Consider the following 19,591-nt stretch of genomic DNA (forward strand, 5'->3'; position numbering starts at 1 on the left):
AATGCATATATATATACATATATATATATATATTATATATATATGAAGACTCGCTTGCACATTACACAGTATCCCAATAATATATATTATGAGCCGTTATCAAGATGAAGAACAAATAGCATAAGTTAGAAAAAGCCATCGCAAACATATGTCCATGGACACCATGCTACAGTACATGTATTTGTAATGTCTTTACAATATACTTTTACATGAGAAGAGTTGATAAGTCGAACTTTGTAATGAGCACACAAGCTTGCGTATTTATTTGTAACAAAGAGTAAATAAACAAATACTTACAGGGTGGCCGTGGGATTTGAACCCCGCTACCTCTACGCTTCTATTTTAGGATGTTGGGATAGTCTTTCTAAGTAATAGTCAAGCTATTGATTTAGTTAAGCCTTGTCCGGGCAATTGTACGTTTAAAAATCTACATTTTTCATAGCTTTAAAATTTATAGATGCTTATTGCTTACATAATAATGCATGCATTGCATACGCTTATATTGCATAGATAGTTAAGCCTTTACAAAATAACATTCAGGTTATAAAACTACGTCATTTCAAATTGTACAAGTACTGTAAAGACTACCAACTTTTTTTGATGAAATTACCTAATCTTACTACGTTTATTACCAAATAACATGATAATGAAAACATATTTTATTGTTAATTTTCTTAAAATTCGCTACCAAAGCACTACAGTAAGAATTACGGCACTTTTGTTCCAGTAGAGTCAGAAATACGGAATATTTACCATATTCTGGTAGTTTTGATCAGTATTTTTTTTTTAGCATAATAATAATGATAATCTTACAACTATAACCTTCTAGTTGTATGAAACTTCTGAAGACTATTTTGGCTGCTCTGTTAGTGGGTTAAGTTGTAAAAGATAATCTCGCAGTAGCAATTTGTGGTTAAAGAGATGGGAAGAGAGATGATTATGTTGGCAAAGGCACCTCCATTTCGAGACCAACTACATGGTTGTTACTATGTGGACAAAATGGTCGGCCACCTTTATTTACTTCGATTGACCTAAAACTGTGCATATTCAAACCCTTCACCTGGAACAAATCCTGGTCCATCTATTTAATGTTTCAGTGCCTTAACCACTGAGCCACCGATATTTAATGAAATAAATAAATCATTAAACATCATTAATGATTAATAACATTTTTTGCTACAGATCAATTTTCATAAGTAACTGTCATGTGCTTGTCATTAAAATTGCTTGGCATAGTTATAATGTACACAAAATACCTCATTACAATAGATAATATATAATTCTGAGGCCACACAGCTTTTAGAAAGGATTTAATATTTAAACAGTTAAAAAAATTTCTTAATGGTAAAATCTGTCTCCATGAAAAATATGTTTTTTGTTGTATGAATGTAGGAGAATATGAGATAATAGTTTTTTTTGTTAAGTAGTAAAATTTAAGTATTTATACATAAATATGACAAAATTAGAACTTCAAAAGCTATAAATATCTATAGGATGCTTTAGTGGTCCATGGGTTAAATATTGCCTAATATGTCTTTTTTTACTGCTTGAGAGATAAAATTTAATTCATTATTCTTTTTATTTAATTTATTATTCTTATGAATTAATTTATTTATTATATCAATTTCAAAAGATATGCGAATAAACTTGATGTCGATGAGTTTCCAAAAAATTATTGATTTCAAAAAATAATTGAGTGTTCTATGCATCCTTATTCCCAGACAGGAGAAACTTCCTTAACTTTTAAACAAAAGAAAGATTTATAAGATTGTGAGATTTTTTATGGAATACACATTAATGCTAAGCCCAATACATTTTTGCACATACCAGTGCAAAAGTGTATGCATTTTGGTTTTATGATTTAGTAAAAACACTCTTACTGTTAATAAGAAATTAAGAAACAGAAAAGAATAGAAAAAGAGCTCAAATAAAACAAAAAATTTGCCCTGAACCTTTTAATCGAAATAAATAAATAAAAAAATATTTATAAATTGTTAATACAAATAAATAATCAGATAATATTAATTTCACGCTAGAGGCCTAATTTTGTTGTTATTAACTGAAAATTAAAAATATTTTAAGAATGGTTTTGGCGAATTAAATCAAAAACTTTAACCGTTTTGTTCGTATAAGTAAAGCTGCTTTAAATGTAAAAGAAATATAAATATATGAAATTTAGTTTAAACACAACAATACTTCAAAAAATCAACAAATTTTAAGAAGAAAAAAACGTAATTGAGTGTTTTTATGTTTGTAATTTATCGAAACCATGGACTTTCCGTAAAGGTTTTAGAAAATATATTTAATATGTGGCGCCATCTGCAGGTCGGAAAAATAGTCTATAATTATCTTGGAAGAAATATTGTTTTAGTTAAAATCTTAAACGTTGCATACAATAGCTTTTTCTTTAAGAATTAAAGAGGGAAAAAAACATTTATAATCAAACTTTACATTCCGAACTTTATATCGGATTCATTTTTTTTCACATTATAGCACAGCAATTATTTCTATAAAATTTATCAACTTGGAGTAAAATACTAAAACTGTTTAAAAAGTTAAGATTTTTTAAAAAATTTCATTCCATTTTTGATGTAAGTGTATGCAAAAGCTACAATATTAGAAATTAAAAAACGATACATTACGTTATTATTAGTTTAATCACAAGTAATTTTATCAGCATTATAATATTCAATTTTCAAATTTGTGCATTATGATATAGAAATCTCTAAATTCGGAAATAATAATAATAAAGTATACATCAGGTTATAAAATTTAATACTGATTGAAAATAGGCATATTTTTTTTATTGGTATTAACTGGAATATATATGTTAAATGTAAAAATAATTTAGCTGAAAACTTCGGCATTTGTTAATTAATTATTTTTTTCTCCCCGACATAGTAAAAGAAAAAGAAATTCCTTGAGATACTGGTTTTATATATCTGTGGTGGTTTATAAATTTTGAAAGTGAAAAATATTATAAAATTATATCTTCGAAATTCGCACGAAGAAACATTTATTATAAATGTCTGTGCCATCTTAGAAGTAATTCCTTAAAACTTATTTTTAATTATAATTAAATTCTAAACAATAATTATTGTAAAAAAAACGTCTTTTATACCTTATATTTATTGTTATCATTATTAGTCGATTAATACTTAATTTTAGTTTTGCAAAATTTAATTTTTAATTTGCCGGAAAAAATCTTGAATGTTGTTTAATCACTTCAGTTCACCTACATATTTTTATTTTATAAGTTTCAAAGCGTTTTTTTTTTATCTTTCTTTTTTTTAAATTTTAAGAAATTACTTTTTAGAAAAGATGATGAATATAGTGGACAGTCTTTGAATGATAAAATTTTTTTTAATTTATTACTTTTTTCTTACTCTTTTTTGTCAATCATACAAATTTGGACATTTCATATACAACTGAAGGATTTTTTTTTTATTTTCATTGATGAGTTCTCCGACAGTTAAAAGTTTAAAATTAATTCATCGTGTTACATCTTTAAAGACAACACCCTTAATAAACAAAAATTTTGATTAGAAAAATAAAAGAAATAGTAATCATTGGCATGCAAGTAAAATAAAAATAATAAAATAAGTATGCTTAGATGATACATTTATTGCTATAAATTCAATATTCCCATATAATTTTAGACAATTTTTTTTATAAATGTCTGGTTTATTGCAAAATTTAACTAAATAATAAAAATCTTTGTTCGTTTTCAATTAGAAAATCATTTAAATGTTCGGGGAGAGCTATACGATGCTATTTAGTAATCAATTGTGCCACCAGATGGGGTAGTCAAAAAGTCAATTTTGAGGGACAGTTTTTTAATTTTGGGATTAAGAGAATATTTTCAATGCTTATAGCGGGGAGGTCGGTAATGTTAAGTTATTTTTAAAGTTGAATGTATTTTAATATGTAGGGTGAATATTTTTCATAATTCGTGGAGGGCGATATATTTTTTAAAATTAATTTTGGTGAGCAATATTTCCAACCAAATTTATTTTATTTTCATTTCTTACCTCACGAGCACAAATGAATAAACTGAAAAGCAATTTAATAACTATCGGCCTAGTTCAAAGGAATCAAAATTTTATTTATTTATTTATTTTAATTACTTTTTTAAGATAGTAAAATATATATCATTTTTTTTTTGAAATCCAATTTTTATGTTCCTTTGAATTCATATAAAAAATTGATAATGCTTCATAATCACAAAAGAAAAAAAAATTAGCATAATTATTTTAAATAATAATTTGCCGCAACTGGTGCTTTCAATGGACACCGGTTAGCAACGTCGAACATTTCTAAATATTTTTTTTTGGTTTCCAAGCAAACAGCTAAATTAATTACGAGAGCTTCATTAAATATTTTTATTTTCAATTTAAATCACAGTTAGCAAAAAATTGATACACGTTTTGAATACTCTGTAAAAGTTCCCGATCAAATTAGGGTAGAAAGTGCTGACAGCCTGAGTGCATATAGTCCGTTTAACCGCAAAAAATATCTCATAATTTTCGCAGTAATATTCATTTGATTACAATGATGCAGATATTTTACAGTAAATATTACTGTAAAATTTATATGGATTACGGAACAAAAACCCTGCTATACCGTAATCTTTACAGTAATCTTTATTTAATTACAAAGATTCAGTGACTTTACAGTAAATATTACGCATAAAATTACGGTATAGCAGATTTTTTTCTCTATAAAACTTTCGATGGAAATTAATTTTACAATAAAAAGTACCGGTTTCCCGATTGCCGGTACTTTTTACCGTAATTTGATTCAAAATATTTTACAGTGTACCCGCTTCGTGCAAAATTCATACCTGAAGTCATTCCCATAGATAAAAAGGCAGTATAATATATTGCAGATAGATATAATCCAGAAATATATATATATAATATAAAATGTATGCAAATAATAGGTATAATATAATAGATATAATTATATGATTCGTTCCATACGATTCATCTTCTATAATGTTAGTTTCTGCTTTTGGAAGTATATTAGAAAATATTATTAAAGGTGAGATGTGCGGGTGATTATATTTCGAAATCAATAAAACGTTTTGTAATTCTAAATCATTGAATTACTGCAATTAAGTAAATTTTACTGTAAAGATTTTTAAAGAAATATTTGCTCTAAAATCACTGAATTACAGCAATTAAGTAAAAATGATGATATAAAATTTTGCGGTAAAAATAGATTTTATGATGGAACAAATTTTACGGATGAAGCACTCAGGGTGCCAATTTTTATTGTAATTTGACTAGGAATTCTTTACAGTGCACAATCTTATTCAAACAAACATATAGTTCCATTATATAGACGTAATTAAGTGACTCATCAATTTTAAAATCTCAATTTTAAAATTCTTTTTATGATATAGAGTGATTGGAAAAAATAATGGAAGCACTTCTGTACTAATTTTCGTAGTTCTGTATTTCACATTTGTCAAGAAATACTAAAAGAATTATTTAAAATTTCAGAAGTGCTATCATGCTATTTCTCATACTTATGAATGAAATTTTAAGCTTTATTGATACATTTTTTTGGCATAGGGAGTTCAAAAATACCATTTTCCTTTCGTAAATTACTGTCTGTTCTTCAGACCTCTAAAAACTTTAAACTTCCTTGATAAGTATAAGAAATCTCATAACCTAAGCGCTTATAAATTTACAAAATGATTCCTTAAGTATTTTTTGAAAAAGAACAGAACACGTGTTAGTATAGAAGTGTTTCCACTATTCTGTTCCACTATTCTGTTTCATATACTTTTAAGAAATTTCCAAAAGTTCAAAATATTTTACGCAGAATTTAAACGATTACTGATGGTGTTTAAAAATGATTTATTAAAATTAATAAATGAAATTAATCATGTGATTTTAAACAGACTCTTCAAATTAACATAGCTTTTGATAAAGCAAAATGGTGTGACAATTGACGTAACAGAAAAACTATCGTTTTCAATACAGGTAGAGTAGTTTTAATTTTGTAATGAATAATCCGGCACCAATTATGATTTTAAACAAACTCTTCAAATCTACAAAGCTTTTGATGAAGCAAAATGGCGCCACAAATGACGTAACAGAAAAACTATCCTTTTCAATACAAGTAGAATAGTTTTAATTTTGTAATGAATAATCCGGCACCAATTATGATTTAAACAAACTCTTCAAATCTACAAAGCTTTTGATAAAGCAAAATGGCGTAACAAATGACACAACAGAAAAACTATCGTTTTCAATACAGGTAGAGCAGTTTTAATTCTGTAATGAATAATCCAGCACCAATTTTGTGTTTTTAGACTGTATGACTAATATATACTTCACAGGTTATAGACCCCTCGCACTCACCCTCCCTCTTCTACCCCTACATCAAATTTTCTTCTCCCCAATCCAAAAAAAAAAAAAGTTTTCGAGAGCACTGAAGAATGTGTATGTTTTTCTCTCTCTTTCTATCTATTCTCCTGTTTGCATCTTAAAGAATCGTTCTAAAAGTGATCAACATAAACTTCTCTCGGATCAGGGCATCGGCAAGATTCCTCTGTCTGACGCTACACTTATCGAAGATGTCACAGAACCCTTTACATTCACAGTGGACGACTGTGGTAAGAAACACTTCTTTTTTTCCAATCACATTTGTCAGTTAAATTCATGCATGGAAACGTTACTTCAAAAAAGTAACGAGTACTTTCAGCAAAAGTAACGATTAAAAAATTACAAGTTTTGACTTCAACACCTTTTGCGGTCGTATAAGGTTTATACACGGGATGTTATGCTGATCGGAATTAATTTTCGTTGAACGAACAGTAATCAATAATATGAAAGATTATGAAGGAAAAGCAAAATTTATTAATTCTTTTTTGAACTTTAGATATATGTAACACAATAATATGCGAGAAACTTCGTCGTAAAAATATTTAGTTTGTCGTCTTCCGCCTTTATTTTTTCTGCTTGAACATACAGAGCAAATCTTTACTCCTTACATCTTCATATTGTCGCAATATATGTACACTGTAAAAAATTTTGAGCTATGCTGCTCCAAACATTGGCATTCATTTCCTGGCTACATAAATTGGTGTTCAGTTTTACTATATATTGGTGCTTTCACTAGCTCCAAACAACGAGAGAAGGTTGCGCCAAAAATGGGTATTTTGAAAGAACCTAAAAGTAGCGAAAGGTTGCACCGAAAACCAGTGTTTTGAAGGGAACAAAAAGTGGAGGAAGGTTGCACTATGATTTGGTATTTTTGAAGGGAACTAAAAGCTAGGTAGGTTGCACCATTATTAGGTATTTTTTTAAAGAGCCAAAAAGCAGAGAAAGTTAGCATCATTAAATATTTAATAATAATGATAACTTTCTCTGCTTTTTTGGCGCTTTAAAAATATTTTCTTTCATATAAAAATCTTTTCGTTCTTCAAGTTGAAATATGTAAAATAAAAATTCCTTTTTACATTTCATTCGTTAAAGAACCATCAGATGCTATAGAGATAGTACAACTAATGTTTAAAAGAGAATTTTAATTATAGGCTGAAACAAATTCTTATTACAATGAATTTTGAAATTATTTTATTATTTAAAAATAAAAATATTACTTTCACAAATAAAACTTTATATGAAACAGTAGACAAATATTGCATTCGTCAATCCCTTATCTCTAATTAAGAAACATTCCAATATTAACTACATTGACGTATAGAAATAATAAATTTGAAGCAAATTTAGAAATGTAAAAATAATGACATAACGTGGAAATATTAACAAAAAAAAATACAGATCCAGATCGATATTCAAACATAATTTATTCATTTACAATCACTTTGATGCTTGTATACATAGACGGAATGTAATAATTTTTATGCAAAATCTTAAAATTTAAATATATTATCCATTTTATACATATCACAGCATTCATTAAAAAATACGAAATACTCACTCAAAAATATAATAGATAGTATTTTTTGTTAGTAAGAGAGTGCATTCAATTCAAAATTTTTAATTTACAGTAATTTAAAATAAAAACTATGTTAGCATATGCCTCAATGTTCACAGTTTTGAAATTTGGGATCATCTAAAAATAATTTTCAATATTTTAATAAGATACTAAATTTCTTGATATATTCTGCCTCATCTGAATTAAAATTTACAATACAACTAAATAACTTTTTTTACAAACATAATTTACCACTTGATGAATAAATTAAAATTTCACTCAGTTTGGAAAAATATTACTGTCATTTTTTTACAAATTAGTAAATGGTGGTGAGTATTTGAGAAAAGAAATATTTTTTTTACATATTCATTATTATATTCATTATTATATATTCATTATTATATATTCATTATTATTGATTTTTAACTACTTTAACTACATCACATTTTTCAGTTGATTGTAAAAAACACAACAATATATAAAAAGATTACACACAAATAAGACTTTGGAGCCCTTTCACAAAATAATAATTGCTTTGCCAAACACAGGTTCTTCATTCTCAAAACTTGAAACTATACACATTTCTTGTTTGTAAGCTGTTCTTGAAACTAGTACTTTTGAAATTTGAAAAAAACTGTTTATAACCTTATAGAATTCTGAAAATTGCACTGGTTATAACAATATTTTTCCTGAGCCTCTTTCTTGATTAAAAGCATTGAAGGTGTTGGTGCCTTTGTGCTAATGAAAGAAGATTAAAAATAATGTAATCTATGCTAATAGAATGTATAGGAACTGAAATAATTTCACAGAAGAAGCAAAATTTGAACCCTTACATTTTTAAAACAAAGAAAGATCAATCAAAGCAAGTCATATTTTAATTACTATTTTTAAAATACAATATTAAAAAAAGAAAGAGAAATTGTCGTTCATATGTAGAAAAATGTTTAAACATTTCACCATCTAAAACATTTTTTCGAGACCAACTATTTATACGGAAGTGGGGTATTTCTATCTTAAGACTCCTTTCATCCACAAAGATTTTGGGAAGGAAAGTTTTGATATTTTAAAATGTTATAATTTTTTTATTGTTGTTAAAATGTACCAAACCACTCAAGTAGAATTTCTCCTCATGAGAAATTTTGAATTGAATTTCATGCAGTGCGACCCCGCAAAAAATTTACAGAAGGAACTGTCAACTGTTAAAATATTAAATGAACAATTTGATCATCACTTAGATAGATCAAGGAGTACCTGTTGAATCTAAGAGGGCGGGATAAACACATGCTGATAAACACACAAGCAGTATTCATGTGGATGGTATTAAAACTCCACATGTTTGTGTGCATTTTTTTATTAACTAAAATTCTTTTGCTTCATAGAAGTAAATATATTTCTGACTAAAAAAAATACTATTAAAATCAAAAAAAAAATTTTTTTAAAAGAAGTTATCTTTAAAATAAAAAACTGTAAATATTATACAGAATACATATGAACTTTTTCAAGATCAAATCTACCGCTCGATTTTATGTTTATGTTGGCTTTTTCCTCCCTCACTAAACGCAAATGTGGGCTAAATTAATATACATAAATCAACAAAATAATAATAATAATTCATGGAAAAAATAAGTATCTAGAGAAAAGTATCATTGAGCCTCTAAGTAATTTTTTTTTATTTAGATTTAATGAAAAATGTATTTATAAACTTTTTAAATGCGATATTTTGTTTCATTTAAAATTTGCTTCGCTCAGTTAAAAAATATCAATAAGAAAATCTATTTTTTTTTAAAATTCAATAAGAGATCAGCTTATTCCTAAATGCCCTAAGACAAATCTTGTTCTTGTCGGTATTTTGTTCAAAATTTCAGTAAGATTCTTGGTAAATAAAATAAAATTAGCGCTTTGTTTTCTTTAGCGCCAATATTAGTTACTTTTTTGTTTGTTTTTTTTCCTGCTTCATGCGGCAAAGAGAAACCCAGTTTCCATGACAACGGTTGCCTTTCTCTCTAGTGCTAATTCGAAATTTGTTAATTCGCTTTGAAAATTTTATAACAAAGGTATTTTAAGAACGTATAGACAGAAATTCGTGTAATTATGTGACATTGCGAACGAAAATGGCCAATATAGAAGATGAAAATCAAAATAGAAGCATAGATATTGATAAAAAGTTTTAATCCTAACAGAAAGTACATATGATTTTTTTGTTCGGTAGAATGCAATTAAAACACGCATCAAGAAAATTTTCTCCAGCTGTAAATATGGTGGAAAGCTATGCTGCTTAAGATTGCCGTATTTACCGTTTATTTATCACTCGTATTGCACTTTCTGTGAGCATAAAATGGATGTATCTCCTTATTTACTGAAAAAGAGCTAATATAGATTTTAAAATATTTAATTATTCATACAATGAATATAGTTTCCAAGAAGAAATTTGAAACTAACTCTTTCAGAACAGACAACAAAATTTTTAGGGATGATATGAAAGGAATGAACTGTAATTAATGCAAACAAATAAGAAAAGTTTATTTACCTGCAAAAGAAATAGTTAATTTCAAAGACAACTTGCATGAGATGATAGCATTCTTCAATCACAAAATCGTCGATCCGTCAACAGTTACAAAATAAGTTATCGGTCACAGTTAAAGCTTGTGCCTCTCATAGTACGAAAGTTTGGTGCAATCGACTGCACCATGAACGTATTTCTCGATCATATTTACCAATTTATGGTGCAACCTAAATAAAGCAATTTTTCCCTTTAACCAATTTATGGTGCAATTAGAAACTTTGCACCAAGTATTGGTTCAACATTTATCCAGAATTTTTACAGTGTAGTTTGCCATTAAGCTGCGGCTAACATCTTTGCTGTGGTGGCTGAGAGCAGGCATACGACTGGAACGGTAAAAAATCGTTGGTGGCTGAGAGTAGACATACGACCGCAAAGGATTAGAAAGTAACAAGTAAAAAGTGCAAGTAAAAGTGGAAGTACAAAAAAATTTATTATTTCAACCTTAACCAAAGTAAACTTAAATATCATTAATAATATGCAGAAATTTTTTTTTCTATTTAAAGAGCTTTAAATTTCCTTTACAATGTATAAAACTTTAAAATGCTTGAATATATTACAGAATTTATTGAAATAATGAACGTTGAAGATATCCAGAAACCAAAGTTCAATGTTTGCATTCCAAAAAATAGTTTTAATTTATGTTAATTTGAAAATTATAAAATTTGTGGAAATTTTGTTTTTTCTTTCAAAATTTGCAGTGACTTTTGCGAAAATAAGTCATTGAACGTTCAAAAGATTCACCCCTCTCAAGAAATTACAATCTTTAAAGGTGTTTGGGAAAAGATGTTAGCTAGAATATACAATGAATTAAAACTATAAATTTTAAAAGAATAATGATTTCTAAAATTTCGAAGGAAAAAAATTTAAATTGGTGGAAAAATTTGAAACATTTTAGACGAAAATAACGATTTCATTAGACGTTTTCGTTACAAGTACTTGTACTTTCTCCCCAAAAAGTAAATGAGAAACAAGTAAAAGCACTAAATTTAAAAAATTGCGAAGTACAAGTAAAAATGCGTGCTTTTTACTTAAACTTTCGTTACAAGTAACGAAAGCAAACGTATTGCCATGTATGGTTATATTTGTTAAAAAAACTCATGAAATTAAAAACTTCATAGGGTTCGAAAAGTTTTACTTAGAGTTCAAATAAATTTCGTTCTAGTTTAAATGCTTTCTTCCATTGTTTAAAATAAGGTACATGTTGGGATTAAAAGATCTCACGTAGGATTTGAAAATTTTTGCACAGTGCTTAAAACAATTTACATAAAATTTAACATGTAAAATTTCAAAAAAATTAGAAATTTAGAATTTTTTATAGGAAAAGTAAATTTTATGTTGAGTTTAAAAATAAATAAAAGATCATAGGGTTTTTAAATTTTCAAAGTGTTCAGAACAATTTACATAAAATTTGACTTATAAATATACATAGCGAAATAATTTAGAATTGTAAAGATCTTCATAGGATATAATAAATTTCATTTCGAGTTTGAAAATAAATATTTCTCAGATTTTGAAATATTTCAAAAGGTTTAAAACAATTTGAATAGAATCTAAAAATATACTTATGGTGTTAAAAAATGATTATTTAGAGCTTTAAAATTTTTAATTGGATGTCATACAATTTCATTTCAAGTTTTAAAAATTTTTTTGAAGGCTTTGAAATACTTCACTTCGGGTTCAAAAAAATTTATGTGAAATTTGATGTATAAAATTAAGAACAATAATTTCAAGTTTCGAAAATTTTTTAAATGATTCGAAAAAATATAAATGGAATTTAAATTATTTCTTATCCTTTTTAAAAATAAATATTTTAGTCTTTAAATTCTTTGATGTATATAATTAATTTTATGTCTAAATTATAAAATTTCACGTAGAGTTTGAATAATTTCACGTAGGGTTCAAAACGTTTTACATAGAATTAAAATGATTTTTACTCTATGCAAACTTACCGAGTCGTCCTATGTCAACCGACCTGTTTGAAAGCAAATTATTTTGGCTTTTAAAAGTTTTATACGGTATAAAATTTGCGGAGTTTGTCGAAATTTTATTTAGGTTTCAAAAAAGTTTTATATGAGAGTTAAAAAATTCAATCGAGCATAAACAGACTTTTTAAAAGAAAAAAAAGTTGATTTAGAAGTTTGTAAAAAATTTCAACGTTCATTCGCATATTTAAGCATTTTTTATGCCTAAAAAGATATAATTACAAAAAACTTCAAAAGTATCTTTTGTACTAATATTTTCCGTATTTGATCCACTGATTCCCCACTCATAAGGTTTCTTATGTTATTTTAGAATCGTCTTGTAGCTCAAAATGTTAATTAATCCGTAGAAAAATTAAAATTAAATTAACGAGAAAGTGAGTAATTATAACTAAACTCTGATTCAATGCCCAACAAAATGTTATATATCGAACAAGCAGAAAGTGTATTAAAAAATTTTGTTTTTCATAATTATTCACTGCCATTTCGATAAAAGTTGAGCTATTTTTAAGACACATGAAAACTAACTTCAAATAAGCGCATATATAAAAATCAAATTTAAGAGAAAAAAGTTTAAATATAATTGAATTCTGTTTCAATGTGCACATTACAGCTGTTCATGTTAAAGAAAAACATGTTAAGAATTCGTAAAACTTTATTTAAATATTGCATAAAATTATTATGTTTTTTTATGAAATTAAAATCAGAAATATTTCAAAAAATATGTTTTTTTGAAATAAAGTTTCCTTTACAGAATTTTAACATTCTTTTTAATGCTTTTAAACCATTTTTTTAGAAAAATATAACAATTTTCAGTAAATATTCACAGCGTTTTTAACACACTCAGACACTTTCCACTGCTAAATTTATTTGTTTCTGCTGCAGTATTTTCCCAAATATAAGATTCCAAACATTTACTACCATTTTATAAAAATCTTATTGTTCAAAATAAGAATTTAAAACATAAATTGCTCGATAAAATAAGAATGAAACTTTTAAAATAATGAAACTTTTAAAATCATGAATAAAATCGTTCTATTCTGTTCCCGGAAACAATAGGTCAGAGAACGAAGACCTTCTTTTATAAATACGAGAATTTTAAATTCCTTGTTCAAAGTTTTAACTGTATCTAGTTCAGAAATGTAATTTCAAATTTAAATCTTGGTAAGAAAGCACATGAAAGCGAATTTTTAGTAAATATTCACAGCAGTTTTAATACACTAAGACACTTTCCACTGCTAAATTTATTTGTTTGTGCTACAGCATTTTCTTAAATATAAGATTCCAAACACCTACTGACATTTTATTAAAATCTTATTGTTCAAAATATGAATTTAAAACATTAAATTGCTCTATAAAATGTTAAAAATAAAACTTTTAAAATCATGAATAAAATCGTTCTATTCTGTTCCCGGAAACAATAGGTCAGAGAACGAAAACCTTCTTTTATAAATACGAGTATTTTAAATTCCTTGTTCGAAGTCTTAACTGCATCTGGTTGAAAAATGTAATTTCAAATTTAAATCTTGGTAAGAAAGGACATGAAAGCGAATCCATCCTAATACCATAAACAAAAGAATTATCCCGAATCCCGAGTCTAACATTTCACTCTCGTCGAATACAATTTCTACTCGGAAAGGCATAGGTCAGAGAAGCGCTGGCCATGTGTGTATGTGTGAGTGCGTGAGCCGAGTAAATGCGCACAACGCTCATTTTGCTACCCAGCATTAACCGAAACCCATCTCGTTGCTAGGTTCGATCAGCTCTGCTTCAAGTCAGTCGAGTGGTTTCAGCGAGGCGAGTGCAGCGACATCTAGCGCCAACAGCACGCAAAAAGACTATGGCGGTCTTGACTTCAAGATCGTGGTCGACTTCAAGAATGGAAGCCAGGCGACTATCCATCTAGTTGCCCCCAGCATGCAAGAAAAAGCCGCCTGGACCAGCGACATCAGCCAGGTAAGTTTTTAATCATCAGTCATGATCACCTGATAATTGCTCATAGATGAATGCGAATGATTGTCAACATTCGCTTAACGGAATAAACCGGATATATTCCGTTATTAAAATAAAATCCGTGCATTCTGTGTAAATGTTGCTTTTCCTTTATAATGATGCTGATGCAGTGAATATTAACTCAAGCTCTGTGAGGAGCAACATTTAAGGAGTTTCGATGCATGAGTTGCAACTTGCAGCAACAATTGCACGGGGCTTATTGTGCTCTTTGCCTATTGATATAATAAATATCATTACCAAAATGTCTAATTTTTCAGATGTATGATCTGCTTTTAGGTGATTATAAAGAAAATTTATTTGTCAGTTGATTTTTATAAGTATTTTAACATATATTGTTCATGCTAATTTGGTTTTTTGTGTATTTATGCAAGTGATATTGATTAGCATCAGAAAATTTGCAATTAAATATTTTTGCATCGATGAAAATTAATTATTTAATCTATTGCCGAATTAAAAACAAATTGTTGAACTGATCTTTGACAAGTGTGTGCTGAATTACTAAAAACCATTTGATATCGAAGATAATCATTTATTATTGTATATACATAATAGATTGTTTTGTTGTCTTTTATTCAATTTGATGCAAAATAATCATCATATTAAAGTAATTTCACGTTACTGTAAACCAATATTATAATTCTTTATTACACTATAAATTAAATAATTCTACTAATTTTTTTATTGCAGAAAATATTCTTCTTACAAACTATCTTTGATTATAATATAGTATTTCAATGTAGTACATTATTTGATTAACAGTGCCGAATTTATTTTTCATGTTGCACAAGTGTGCTGAATTACTTAAATATAATTGATAGCAAAGATCATGATTTATCACTGCATATTACAGTTTAGTTGCCTTGTCTTCAATCATATGTTATCATCATGTTAAATTAATTACATACCACTGTAAAACTGTATTTTTCGTTCTATTTACAATGTAAGCTAAAATCACTTCTAGAAAACTATAACTTAATACTGATAATATTTTTTTCTGGGGAACTATTTACAATTTACACATTACTGTAAAACTGTATTTTTCTTTCTATTTACTATGTAAGCTAAAATCACTTCTGGAAAATTATAACTTAATTCTGATCATATTTTTTTCTAAAGAACTATTTACAATTTAATATTTAATATTTTATTTCAGTATATTGTTTTGCTCTTTAGTCGCATTTTGCTTAAAGCTGAATGATTGTGCTGAATTTCTAAAACCTATCTGATAACTAAAATAATCATTTATCGCTGCATACGCATGGTACAATGAAATAATTATAAATGTCTTACATTCAATTTGATGCGAAACATATCTATGTTAAATTAATAACAGGTATACTATTTCCCCGCCCCTTTATTACATTATAAACTATAAATTGCTTCTAGAAAATTATAATGTATTGTAAATAAATTTTAACGAAATATCCAGGAGATTAAATAAAATATTTCATTGTAATATATTATTCGACTTTAAATTTAATTTTCATGCTCTTTAACACTAAATATACCATAACCGATCAAATGACCGTTTAAGAAAGAAAAAACGCTTATCATCTTATCGTTTTTGCACATTTGACTTCATGACCTTTTCTAACAATTGCATACAGTTAATATTCTATTATAATTTTGTTTGTATTTTGTTTCTTTCCAATAATACTTGTCGTATACCTATTTCTACCACAACCGGTCATTTGACCGGGAGAACAATTTATTGCTTTATAAGGTTATCGGATCAGAAATTACGATGTAATGCGTGCTCAATAACATTGCATTCCATATTAGTTGCACATTTCTGCTAAGACTGTTGAATAGTTAGTTCAATCAGAATAACTGCGAATTCAAATTTCTAGAAAGTGCCTAAAATTTTAGATTGACATTTTTGTGTAAGGAAAAGTGACAAAACTAAATGTTTTTGTAAGTAGATTATATTTTATTTTGATAGCTTTGCTTCATTTCTAACTAACTGATAGTTTTTACCCAGAAAAATGCCGAAACAATCAAGACAGCATTAGTTCTTAGAATAATATTAATTATACAGAAGAATAATTACAAGAATTATAATTCTAATAATTCTTTTATATTCTTATAATTATAAGAATAATTATAAGAATTATAGGAATAATAATAATTGGAAGAAATATGCTTGGGGAAAATGTACAACACCCTGTATATGTAAAAAATGCGTTGAGCACTGAATTAAAAATTCCAATTCTTTGTGTCTGTAATTCATGAAAATTGGAAATATACAATTTGCTTAATTACAATAATTTTTTTTGCTTAATTTCCTTCCTAACATCCATATTTCATGCACTCAATCACGAAACATAAAGTCCGGTATTTTACTTTGCTATGGTAGAAATAGGTATAGATTAAGTGTTGATATGTTTAGAGTTAGTAGTTTTGAAACACTAAACTAAATTAGACAACCAAAACAATCATTTATTACGATACACACACGATGAAATGAAATAATTTTACTGTTTAAATTCAGTTTGATGTGAAATATATCAGCATATAAATTAATTGCATATCTACTTTACTGTACAACAATATTTCTCCTTTATTACAATATAAATTATACAATGTTAGAAGGTTATAGTTTAGTGCGGATGATTTTTTTAACTTTGTTGTCTTATTATTCAGTTGGATATGAAATTGATCAGCATATAAATTAATTGCCCATTTACTTTAATGTAAAATAATCTTTTTATCTTTTATTACAGATTAAACTATACAATACTGCTAGAAAATTATAATTTAATGCAGATATTTTTCTAGCAAAATACTTCTTTGAAATATATTATTTTATTATAGTACATTATTTTAGTAACAGTTTAAATTTATTTTTTATTTCGTATAAGTAAACTGCATTGCTGAAATATGTTTGATAACAGAGATAATTGTTTATCACTGCGTGTGCATCAAATTGAGTACAAGAGAAGTAAATTTGATGCGAAATATATCAGCATATTAAATTAATTACCCACGAACTTTACTATAAAACAATATTGTTCTTCCTTATTACAAAATGAAGAAAATGAAATAGGAAAACTGATATAGGAGTATTATATGATTGGGAATTATAGATGATATAGGAATATTATATGATTAGGAATTATAAACGATATAGGAATATTATATGATTAGGAATTTAATGCAAATAAAAAATTTTCAAATATATATATATATGTTTTAAAACGTAGTATTTATTAATAGTATAATATTTGACTGATGTTTTTTTTACTTTTAGCGCAGCATTTAAGCTGTTATTTTCTTGAAATTTTTACAATATTTATGATAAATACTCCAAATTTTTCATTAAAAATTTCATATTGAAAAATGATGGAATTTAATTTATGCTGAATTTCCATAGCACTATTTATTTATTTATTGTATCGTTAAGATCTAGAGCAGTGTTTAACTCTATTTACTCCTGTTGCGCCGGTAAAATATTCCCCTGTTGTATTGTGAACAGGTAAGGCTTAGTAATTTGGGCTGTTGACCTAATTTTTTGTACAAAATTTTGGTACTTAAGCAATTTTTGGACCAATTTATTTCTGACCATTTATACTTACACACTGATTGCTTACTTTTTAAACCATTAAACGTTTTTAATTATAATAATAATTATAAATGAGTTGGACCACCACTATATACAAATAATTACAAAAAATAGATAAAAGCATAATAAAAAAAAATAAGAAGCATTTACGATAGCGAACTTACGATACTACACTGTATGTAGTAAGTATTGCACGTAAGTAGTACGTACTACGCTTTGGTAATGACTTTGGATAAAATTAACAATGAAATAGGCTTCATAATAATGCAAAAAAGAATTTTGTAAATTTAACAAAATTTAGTAATTTCGTCCCGATAACTTAAAGAATGGCGTAAAAGCCATTTATTCAATTAAAGTTACTCTTTAGCTTTTTATTTTTCGCTAAATGTGTGATAAAAAAAATTGGAATTTTGAAAACCAAAATTTCTGATAAATCTTTACGAACGGAAGAATTATAAACGAATAATTACGCAACCATATAGCTTGGCTTTATCATCCAGAATTGTGATTTTTTTCAACAGAAATATCATTACTATAGAATATGGTAATTGTATATGAATTTTTGAAGTGCTTAAATGTCTTTGGTTTCTTTTTGTAGACCCTATTCACTTAAATTCAAGTGTAAATATGGGGTTTTTTCTACAGTATTTTGGTGTTNATTTTTAATACAATTTATATATATATATATATATATATCTCACCACTATGCTGAAAAGTTATTTAATTAAATGTTGTGTTTATCTAGTGTATTGACAATGTCCATTTTAATGACCTTTTCCATGGAACAATGAGTGACTCATCATCTGTGACCATGCCTCACTCCATTCGGTGAGAACTATTTCAATTTTCTGTTTCTTTATAGTGCAATAAAAATAATTATTCTCAAATTAACAACTGATTAAGTTATGATATTGATGCATTTTATATACTCAAAATACTCCGAATCAAAAATACGGAAAACAAAAGATACCGGTACTACCAATCCATAAGACAAGGGAACTCCTGAATCAAGTATTGGGAGAAATTTGCCTACGTGGAGGACTTTTTGAAGGAACAAACCCGCATTTGCGTTACACGGAGAAGAAAACCACGAAAACTTTCCATGGTCAGTCTGATGGCAGGGGGACTGAAACCCATGACCCGTCTTCCACTGAGGATATTTTACGTCAGCACTGTGGTCAGTGAGAACCGGGTGCAAAATTTTTTTCGCTGGTATTTGAATCCGGGTAACCCTTAAATCCTTCTAATTAAATATATTTTACTGCAAAATTTGTGGTATAATATTTTACGATGAAAATTAATTTTATTGTAAAATGGATTTTACTGATGATGTGCCTAAAGTGCCAATATCTTATACCGCAATTTGTTCCGAAATTTTTTACAGTGTACATAGTGTTTACTTATATAATTACTTTTAAAAATTTCGAATATTTTTCAGATTTTCTCAAAGATACATCTTAATCCTGATCCATTCTTTAACAGTTACTCTCTTGGAGCCTTTTCGTTCTGAAAAAATTCACT

General features: G+C 27.1%; 1 protein-coding gene across 6 annotated transcripts in view; it reads left to right on the forward strand.

Annotated features, from left to right (window-relative positions):
- The window catches only part of LOC107448889 (ras-specific guanine nucleotide-releasing factor 2-like), a 331,467-nt gene that overhangs the window by 260,027 nt on the left and 51,849 nt on the right, over positions 1-19,591 (forward strand). For 4 of the 6 annotated variants that reach the window (XM_071184120.1, XM_043043791.2, XM_071184121.1 and 1 more), the window contains exons 12-14: positions 6,505-6,628; positions 14,249-14,451; positions 18,816-18,898. In XM_071184120.1, the coding sequence (XP_071040221.1) occupies positions 6,505-6,628; positions 14,249-14,451; positions 18,816-18,898 (410 nt within the window). The remainder of the gene's footprint in view (positions 1-6,504; positions 6,629-14,248; positions 14,452-18,815; positions 18,899-19,591) is intronic. The other 2 variants (XM_071184123.1, XM_071184124.1) reach the window with 1 other exon arrangement.

This window comes from Parasteatoda tepidariorum, chromosome 8 (genome assembly GCF_043381705.1).
Source record: "Parasteatoda tepidariorum isolate YZ-2023 chromosome 8, CAS_Ptep_4.0, whole genome shotgun sequence".
In the NCBI taxonomy this organism is placed as follows: domain Eukaryota; kingdom Metazoa; phylum Arthropoda; class Arachnida; order Araneae; family Theridiidae; genus Parasteatoda; species Parasteatoda tepidariorum.